The sequence below is a fragment of the Rhinoderma darwinii genome, unplaced genomic scaffold, assembly GCF_050947455.1.
Source record: "Rhinoderma darwinii isolate aRhiDar2 unplaced genomic scaffold, aRhiDar2.hap1 Scaffold_594, whole genome shotgun sequence".
Lineage (NCBI taxonomy): Eukaryota > Metazoa > Chordata > Amphibia > Anura > Rhinodermatidae > Rhinoderma > Rhinoderma darwinii.
The window spans coordinates 86688-97247 of record NW_027464148.1 but is presented as its reverse complement, the minus strand read 5'-3'; the positions used below and the strand labels follow the sequence as shown (position 1 = coordinate 97247).

Genomic DNA, 10560 nt, shown 5'->3' with positions numbered 1-10560 from the left:
GGGCATTCTGGAGGATGCCTCCCTCAGGCCAGTGGTCCTATGGAGGTTGTAGACCAGCTCCTCCAGGGGTGGGAGAGGGACTGCGATCTCGAAGGCTGCCCCCACGGCTAGAGTGTAAGCCATGAAAGTCTGGCCAACATGCCGTTGCATCTGGCGGCAGCGAGATGCAACGGCGTAGCCCAAAAAAAAAAAAAAAAAAATCATACTCCTCATCGCCGTCGACCCTCCGGATAAAGGACATGGCGTTGGTCTCAACTTCTAGTTGACGCTTGATTGTCCGGAGGGTCCTCCGAGATCGCTGTCGGATGCCAGGAGAGCAGGTGGGGTGTGGCGGCCGTGTTGTGTGCCAAGTGGCACCTGGGTGGCAGCAGGTGGCGCAGTAATTTCTTCCGCCACTTCAGAGGAGGGTGACATGCCAGAAGGTTCCGCGTCTGATGGAAAGTGAGGCTCCGCTTCCAGAGGGTCCTCGCGAGAAGTGGATGGACTCGGGTCCCTCTCCCTCAGCTGCTGTTCCTCTACTGCAGCGGGACACTCTTCCATCAGTTGCCGAACATTTCCAGAGGATCTGAGAATGAGCAAGGAGAATATGATGTATTTTGGGAGCAGAGATCACTCTCATCCTTTATTGCAACACCCATGTTTCTTGGTGCGCTAACTTTTTGGCCCACCCACCAGAGCAACAATTACAACCGAAAACATGCTACTTCATCAATACTTAGATACTAGCCAAAAGCACACACCTAGCGTAGAGGAACCAGCAAATGGTAGTTTGCTAGCATTACAAGTGGCATGACGAATGTTGGGCCAAACGTACTAGTTATCCAAATTATTCTATCGAGCAAATCCGATGCGCCTTCATGACACTGCCATGGTTGTAGTACAATGTGAACACGGGTTTCACCTTGTGTTTACCGTCACACCAAGGTACGCATGAAAATGGCATTTAGGGGGTGACATGAGTATGTTTGGTACCACTAATCCCACATCTTGACACACACACATAGTACATGTTGGGTAGACACACTTCCAAGGGAGCCATTAGGAAGGAAACAAAAAATGCAAAAAGCTGTGCTAAATGGGTTGCCTCTCTGAGCCCTGAAATGTGAGAACAATACATATGTGTCTAAACGTATGCCTACCAATGAGCTGCAAGACATCATAACATGTAGTGCTTTCGAAATGGATGGGAAACAACTTACTGGTGGAGTGCCCTGTTGGGCAGGAGGTACAGCAGCTGCTGGTGGAACGGACATGGTGACCCTTGTGAGGGAGAGGACCCACTCCTCTCTGCCTTCTTCAGGTATCTCTGGAAGCGGTCGCGGATACTCTTCCAGCATGTCTGGAGGCCTTTTTCTGAAAAAAATAGGGAACATGAACTGTGGCCCAAAACATCAGACTATCCCTTTAAAGGAAATGTAACCTCAGTTTGGAGGTTATAAAGAAAGTTAACTGTTGCATCACACCAACCCAGCTAAGATGTGGTTATTTTGCATGGAAAATGTACTTGCTCCTCTGAGGCATTTACGACTGTCATGAGAAAAACATTTGTGGCGATACACACCATTTCCCTTTATAACAACTAAACATCATCATTCAAATAGCCTACATGGCCAGATGACAAACACTCACCAATGTCGCCCTGCTCCTTATTTGAATGCCTCACCCAGTCGGGGTACAGCGCCACGCATATCTCCTCCCAGGAGTCCTGTCTCTGGGCACGATTTGAATAGCCAGCTACCTGCTTATCCCATAGATTTGGGCTGGCCTGCACCTTTGCAACACACCAAGTAAAAAAAATAAAAATCTATTTTAAAATCCAAGTGTAAGGAAAGATCATTATATTCTCAAGATGGCTTCGTTTTTGCAGTGGGACAAAACACAAACACACACGGTAATCTTTTCTTTGCAAGTCACAATCCCCGAAAAAAGGGAACACAGTCTACCTACTCAGGTTACTTCATGAGGTAAAGTGCATAATGTGGGCCGCGGGGGTTGTACATGCAAGGAATTGCAAGGCAGGAGGGATTGTGTGGTGTTTACACATTGCTGTGCTCCAAACGCACATCAACCGGCCGCAATGAAACGAGGCAAATTCACACATAGAGTGCACATGTGGGGCAGACCTTGAACACACCATAAATGACATACAAATATGCTGCGCACATTGTACCAAGAATGTGCCTACAAAGAGAAAAGGACAATAAAACAATGTAGCCAGATTTAACATTGAGGACTTTCCAACAGAGAGTTTACAGTTAATAACAGCTACACATGCGCCGTGAGGTCTGTGCGCAATCGCACGTGGAGATGTTGCTAAACAAATGGCATGTTCCTGAAGCGAAGTTAACATTACATACTTTGCATTGTGTACGGGTAGATTTGGCCCATGTATATAAAGACACGCAGATTAAATAAAGCCATGACAAATGTAAAAACAGGGGCTAGACATATGGTTGCACTTGCATAGTGTCTTCTGTGTACAATAATGAATTTTTGCGCACCCCCCCCTCCAAAAACAAACAAACATTAGGGATTTCATTTGCTACTTACTTCAGAGATGAGGGCATCCACATCTATATGCATCCTCCTGTAGGTTGGGGGTGCCATGGTGAAGCTGATAAATGTGGGTTATTCCTAAGCACCTTGCATCAAAATGGCAAAAATGGCCTTTTAAAATGGCTGCATTGGCAACACCCCTTGGGGGAGTGTTTGGCCATTTTCAGACGTTATTTGAAGCGTCTTTTCAGGCGTCTCAAAATACCCTGCAAGTGTGTCCAAACGCCTGAAAAGTGTTTCTGAAGAATACCATTGACTTCAATGGGTTTTACGGAGCGTCGGTTACGTCCCAAGTATTGACAGGCACTTCTTTGACGCAGCCGTCTATTTACGCGCCGTCTTTTGACAGCGACGCGTAAATTAACGCCTCGTGGGAACAGACCAATGTAAAACCCATTGCTTTCAATGGGCAGATGTTTGCTGGCGCTGTCGAGCCATATTTTCGGACGTAATTCGAGGTGTAAAATGCCCGAATTACATCCGTAAATAGTGTGTGTGTACCCAGCCTTAAGCTGTGTAACTGCTGTGATCGGATGAGAGCAGGCACATTCAGCTTAGAATGGCCATTGACATTAAAAGCTTTAGTCCATAGTCCCTTTTTAATAGATTGTGAAACAAAATCTAAATGGCAAACAACGAGTCTACAGCACCACGGAATCCCAGACGGTCTCCCACACTAGTACTAGCACGGTCTTAAGCCATGTAACTTCTATGAACGGAAAAGAGCAGGGAGAGCAGTTACATTCAGCTTAGTGTGAACATTGACTTTTAAAGCTTTAGTCCAAAGTCCTATTTTAATACAAAGTCTGAACGGTATTACAATAGTTCAACAGCTCCACGGATTCCCAGACAGTCTCCCACACTGGTACTAGCAATGTCTTAAGCTGTGTAACTTCTCTCGTCAGATCACATAAATTACACAGCTTAAGACATTGCTAGTACCAGTGTGGGAGACAGTCTGGGATTCCGTGGTGCTGTAGACTCGTTGTTTGCCATTTAGATTTTGTTTCACAATCGATTAAAAAAGGAGTTTGGACTAAAACATTAACCGGTTAAGGACTAGGCTGTTTTACAGCTAAATGACCAGAGCAAATTTCACAATTTTGCTATGCGCTTCTTTACATGACTATAACTCAGCAGGTGAATAAAGTTCATCTTTGAATTTTACACTCTTTTTAAAGGACAGATAGGGCTTTGTTTTAGTGGCATTTGTCAGTATATATCATTTTTTTTTTTTTCACTAAAGTGGGCAAAATTGGAAAAAAATGCAAGAATTTAACAATTGCGTCGGTTTATGCTAGCATTTTTCACACACGGTATGAACCACGGCCAAAATTAATCTCCTTTCACATTCTTCCACTTCTCCCGTGCATGGGGATACCAAATATGTGAGCCTTATTCACTGTGCGGGCATGTGCCAGGGCTTGGCATAAAAGGAGGCTTTTTGGCCTTTTCGGTCCAGGAATTCTGCACTTGATTTTATAGCCGCATACTGTTTTCTGGGGGGCCTAATGCTGCTGAAACATTAGAAACACCCCATAAATGACTTCATTCACACAAGTAGACCCCACAAGGTTTCCTTCAAGGGGTTTATCATATTTTTAGCAAGTCCAGTTATCTTCTGAAAGTTTCTTGAATAAGATGGAACAAAATAAAATCAGCACTTTTTTAGCAAATGCGTCAGTTTAGGCTAGTATTTTTCACACACGGTATAGACCACGGCCAAAATTCATCTCCTTTCACGTTCTTCCACTTCTCCCGTGCATGGTGATACCAAATATGTGTGCCTTATTCACTGTGCGGGCATGTGCCAGGGCTTGGCATAAAAGGAGGCTTTTTGGCCTTTTCGGTCCAGGAATTTTGCATTTGATTTTAGAGCCGCATACTGTTTTCTGGGGGGCCTAATGCTGCTGAAACATTAGAAACACCCCATAAATGACTTCATTCACACAAGTAGACCCCACAAGGTTTCCTTCAAGGGGTTTATCATATTTTTAGCAAGTCCAGTTATCTTCTGAAAGTTTCTTGAATAAGATGGAACAAAATAAAATCAGCACTTTTTTAGCAAATGCGTCAGTTTAGGCTAGTATTTTTCACACACGGTATAGACCACGGCCAAAATTCATCTCCTTTCACGTTCTTCCACTTCTCCCGTGCATGGGGATACCAAATATGTGTGCCTTATTCACTGTGCGGGCATGTGCCAGGGCTTGGCATAAAAGGAGGCTTTTTGGCATTTTCGGTCCAGGAATTTTGCATTTGATTTTAGAGCCGCATACTGTTTTCTGGGGGGCCTAATGCTGCTGAAACATTAGAAACACCCCATAAATGACTTCATTCACACAAGTAGACCCCACAAGGTTTCCTTCAAGGGGTTTATCATATTTTTAGCAAGTCCAGTTATCTTCTGAAAGTTTCTTGAATAAGATGGAACAAAATAAAATCAGCACTTTTTTAGCAAATGCGTCAGTTTAGGCTAGTATTTTTCACACACGGTATAGACCACGGACAAAATTCATCTCCTTTCACGTTCTTCCACTTCTCCCGTGCATGGGGATACCAAATATGTGTGCCTTATTCACTGTGCGGGCATGTGCCAGGGCTTGGCATAAAAGGAGGCTTTTTGGCATTTTCGGTCCAGGAATTTTGCATTTGATTTTAGAGCCGCATACTGTTTTCTGGGGGGCCTAATGCTGCTGAAACATTAGAAACACCCCATAAATGACTTCATTCACACAAGTAGACCCCACAAGGTTTCCTTCAAGGGGTTTATCATATTTTTAGCAAGTCCAGTTTTCTTCTGAAAGTTTCTTGAATAAGATGGAACAAAATAAAATCAGCACTTTTTTAGCAAATGCGTCAGTTTAGGCTAGTATTTTTCACACACGGTATAGACCACGGACAAAATTCATCTCCTTTCACGTTCTTCCACTTCTCCCGTGCATGGGGATACCAAATATGTGTGCCTTATTCGCTGTGCGGGCATGTGCCAGGGCTTGGCATAAAAGGAGGCTTTTTGGCATTTTCGGTCCAGGAATTTTGCATTTGATTTTAGAGCCGCATACTGTTTTCTGGGGGGCCTAATGCTGCTGAAACATTAGAATCACCCCATAAATGACTTCATTCACACAAGTAGACCCCACAAGGTTTCCTTCAAGGGGTTTATCATATTTTTAGCAAGTCCAGTTTTCTTCTGAAAGTTTCTTGAATAAGATGGAACAAAATAAAATCAGCACTTTTTTAGCAAATGCGTCAGTTTAGGCTAGTATTTTTCACACACGGTATAGACCACGGCCAAAATTCATCTCCTTTCACGTTCTTCCACTTCTCCCGTGCATGGGGATACCAAATATGTGTGCCTTATTCGCTGTGCGGGCATGTGCCAGGGCTTGGCATAAAAGGAGGCTTTTTGGTCCAGGAATTTTGCATTTGATTTTATAGCAGCATACTGTTTTCTGGGGTGTGTAATGCTGCTGAAACATTAGAATCACCCCATAAATGACTTCATTCACACAAGTAGACCCCACAAGGTTTCCTTCAAGGGGTTTATCATATTTTTAGACAGTCCAGTTTTCTTCTGAAAGTTTCTTGAATAAGATGGAACAAAATAAAATTACCTTTTTTTTTTAACAATTGCGCCAGTTTATGCTAGCTTTTTCACACACAAAATGGACCACGGACAAAATTCATCGCATTTCACATTCTTCCACTTCTCCCGTGCATGGGGATACCAAATATGTGTGCTTTATTCACGGGCATGTGCCAGGGCTTGGCATAAAAGGAGGCTTTTTGGCCTTTTCGGTCCAGGAATTCTGCACTTGACTTTATAGCCGCATACTGTTTTCTGGGGGGCCTAATGCTGCTGAAACATTAGAATCACCCCATAAACGACTTCATTCACACAAGTAGACCCCACAAGGTTTCCTTCAAGGGGTTTATCATATTTTTAGACAGTCCAGTTTTCTTCTGAAAGTTTCTTGAATAAGATGGATCAAAATAAAATTAGCAATTTTTTAGCAAATGCGTCAGTTTATACCAGCATTTTTCACACACGGTATAGACCACGGACAAAATTAATCTCCGTTCACATTCTGCCACTTCTCCCGTGCACGGAGATACCAAATATGTGGCCTTATTTATCACATAGAGATGTAGGAGGGCGGAGGATAGAAGAAGATTATTTCACAAATCGCTTTTTTTCAAAGCTGGTTTTACAAAACTCAACAGAGTTTCTATAACACTTCCAAAATATCTGCTCTTGAAGCAGAAATCCCAAAATATTCATCTAGGGGTATAATGGGAATTTATTTTTTGGGGTTTTCTAAAATAAGAAATTTCAGGTTAATGCAAATGGAGCTCTCCAGCAGATGAACTTTAGAAAACATCAAACATGACATCCACCCCCCACCCATTCCCTCCCTCACCCTTGGAGTAAAATCAGGGGAAAAATAAAAAAGTAATGTAGGGCAAATATATTTTCAACAAATTAACTAAAATCTAATAATTCAGAACAGTGTGGTATTTTTTAAAACATGGCTCAATGCACAGGCCTGGTTGCGAGGGACATGAGGGACAGAAATATCGGGAATCTTTGCGGTGCCCATCTTTTCTGCAGACGCGGCACTTTTTCTGGGGGTTGCTTCTGGTTGCTGTTGGGGGAATCCGACTGACGAAGTGTCTTTCAGTCAGTCGCGTGACATCCTCAGACTGGGGGCATTCTCGGGTGTCCTGAACATCAAAAATGAGGCCTTCAATAATTTTCTCCTGGAAATCCAGGTATGTGTCTCTGCCTCTGTTTTTTTTATAGAGCACAAATGAGTTGTGGATGGCCACCTGTAACAAATAAATGGCCACTTTTTTGTACCAGGTTTTAGTTTTGCGTTTTACTAAATAGGGCTGTAAAACCTGGTCGCTTAAATCCACCCCCCCCATGTACTTGTTATATTCGGACACGCTCACTGGTTTGTGCTTGTCCGATGTTGCCCCTCTTTCCCTCACTGCCACTGTTCCTGCGGTATGAATCGTGCTTAGCACATACACATCTTTGCGATCCCTGAACTTGACCGCCAGCAATTCCTCAGATGCATAAGCACAGGAGTCCCCCTTTACCATGCGCTTCCCCACTAATTGCTGTGGAAAACCAATTCTGTTTTTGCGCATGGTACCACATGCCCCAGTCCTTGCAGCATGCAAATGCCTAAACAGGGGCACACTGGAATAAAAATTATCACAGTACAGGTGGTACCCCTTGTGAAGCAGAGGCTGCATTATCTCCCACACAATCTTACTGCTGGTGGAAAGATCAGGGGGGCATCCAGGAACATTTATTGTGCGGTCCCGCCCTTCATAAATCCTGAAGGCGGTGGTATATCCTGACCCGCTTTCACACAATTTGTAGAGCTTAACGCCATATCTTGCCCTTTTGGAAGGTAGATATTGGCGAAAGCTAAGTCTGCCATGGAAGTTGAGGAGGGATTCGTCCACACTTACATTCTGCTCAGGGGTGTAGAGTTGCAGAAATAAATTATTCAGGGAATTTATTAGCGGTCTTATTTTGAACAACCGATCCCGGTTTGCATCGGTACTTGGGGGGGCCTGTGCGTTGTCATTGAAGTGGAGGAACCTCATTATTGTCTCATAACGAGACCTGGGCATTACTGCAGAATATACTGGGGTGGCTTGGGCGGGTCTTGTTGACCAGTAAGACCTAATGGAGGGCTTTTTGACAATACCCATATTTAGGGTGAGCCCCAAAAAATTTTTTAATTCCTGCAAATTGGTGGGCGTCCAATCTCTGGCATGGGTGGATGAAGGTTTCTGCCTTATATATTGCGTGGCATATAAATTTGTTTCGTGGACAATCTGATTTAGGATGTCGTCCGTTATAAATAAATGGAAGTAATCCATTTGGACAAAATTTGTATTGTCCACGGTTATGCCAGGAGTGGCCGTAAATCCGTGGATTCTAGGCCCAAAAGATGGGGCAGGTGCCCATACAAGAGCCTGGACTGGAGGGACCAGGCTGTCCCGTGCTACAGCGCTACTTGGCCCTGCGCTTTCATGTTCTGCAGTTTCGACTGCATCAGGGACAACGTCCCCTGAAGATGAACCTGAAGTGACGCTGTCATCGTCACTACCTAAAACAGGTTCCATCTCGGACGCCATCTCTGATGCGGTCTCCGACTCAGACCACAGCATGGCGTATGCCTCCTCGGCGCTAAACAACTTCCTCGCCATAACGTAACTAACACTAACACTAACTAAACAAATTTTTTTTTTTTTTTTTTTTTTTATAAAACACACAAACTAACTGCTATATATATCTACACTACCGCTAACAAAAAAATAAACCGCTATTGCTATATATATTATATATATGTGGATATATATATATAATTATATACTCCCTACCTGCCTATTCTAATAGAATAAAAGATAGAAAGGTAGATATATAGAAAAAAAGATAGATGGATAGATAGATTGTATAGATAGATAGAAATCTATCTATACAGAGAATGTTTTAGTGTAACTGTATTTTTTTTCACTGTATTCTTCTGGCAGCAATTCTCCCGAGTCTCTTCTTCTCCTCAAACTGAAACAATGTTTGAGGAGAAGAAAAGAGGCAGGAGATTTACTGCCAGAAAAGTCAAAATAAAACAAATGTGGTCGCTGTGATAGGTTTTCACAGCGACCACATGATCAGGGACCATCAGATTGGTCCCTGATACTCTGCCCAGTGCCCAGAGCTGTTGGTAACAGCGAGGGCACAGGGCTGTGTGCACGCGATCGCGTGCACACTGTTTTCTATGCAGAAATGCATGTGATCGCTGTGATTGGTTGTCACAGCGATCACATGTTCAGGGGCCAAAAGATTGACCCCTGACATTCTGCCCAGTGCCCATGGCTGTTAGCAACAGCCAGGGCATAGAGCTGTGTGCACGCGATCGCGCGTGCACAGTCTCTGAAGTGCGGCCGTATATATACTATACGCCGGACTTTAGAGACCCTGGCCGCTGGCCGTATATTTACGGCCAGCGGTCGGGAACCTGTTAAAAGTCAATGGCCATTCTATGCTGAATGTACCTTCTCTCGTCAGATCACATTCAGCATAGAATGGCCATTGACTTTTAATCCAAACTCCTTTTTTAATCGATTGTGAAACAAAATCTAAACGACATAATAAAAAGTCAACAGCACCATTGCTTCCCAGACAGTCTCCCACACTGGTACTAGCAAGGACTTAAGCTGTGTAACTTCTGCAATCTGATGAAAGCAGGCACATTCAGCTTAGAAAGGCCATTGACATTTGAAACTTTAGTCCATTGTCCTTATTTAATCGATTGTGAAACAAAATCTAAATGGCATAACAATAGGTCAACAGCTCTTCGGATTCCTAGACAGCCTCCCACAATGGAACTAGTGAGACCTTAAGGCGGGTTACTTCTGCAATCTGGCGGGAGCAGGCACATTCAGCTTAGAATGGCCATTGACTTTTAATGCTTTAGTCCATAGTCCTTTTTAATCGATTGTGAAACAAAATCTAAACGACATAATAAAAAATCAACCGCACCACGGATTCCCAGACAGTCTCCCACACTGGTACTAGCGAGGCCTTAAGCTGTGTAACTTCTGCGATCTGACGAGAGCAGGGACATTCAGCTTAGAATGGCCATTGACTTTTAATGCTTTAGTCCATAGTCCTTTTTAATCGATTGTGAAACAAAATCGAACCTGCATGACAATTGGTCTAGAGCACCACGGATTCCCAGACAGGCTCCCACACTGATACTAGATAGGTCTAAGGCTATATTCAGACGAACGTAAAATACGCGCGTGCAACGCGCGTGATTTTCATGCGCGTTGCCCGAACCTATATTAGTCTATGGGGCTGTGCAGACATGTGCGTGGTTTTTGCGCAGCGTTGCTCCGTTGCCAAAAAGGCACGACATGTCCGTTGATTCAGCGTTTTCAACGCATCACGCACCCATTGAAGTCAATGGGTGC

General features: G+C 43.8%; 1 protein-coding gene and 2 pseudogenes across 1 annotated transcript; all 3 read right to left on the bottom strand.

The window, feature by feature from the left end:
* Nucleotides 1–258: 258 nt before the first annotated feature.
* On the bottom strand, nucleotides 259–2607 carry LOC142724955 (uncharacterized). Its single transcript, XM_075848969.1, has 4 exons — nucleotides 2551–2607; nucleotides 1630–1771; nucleotides 1200–1353; nucleotides 259–565 (listed from the first exon to the last, which is right to left on the bottom strand). Exons 1-4 carry the CDS (start codon nucleotides 2605–2607, stop codon nucleotides 259–261), a joined length of 660 nt encoding a protein of 219 aa, XP_075705084.1.
* A 7134-nt stretch (nucleotides 2608–9741) lies between these two features.
* On the bottom strand, nucleotides 9742–9860 carry LOC142725265 (5S ribosomal RNA; annotated as a pseudogene).
* A 254-nt stretch (nucleotides 9861–10114) lies between these two features.
* Nucleotides 10115–10233, bottom strand: LOC142725006 (5S ribosomal RNA; annotated as a pseudogene).
* Between the last annotated feature and the right edge of the window lie 327 nt (nucleotides 10234–10560).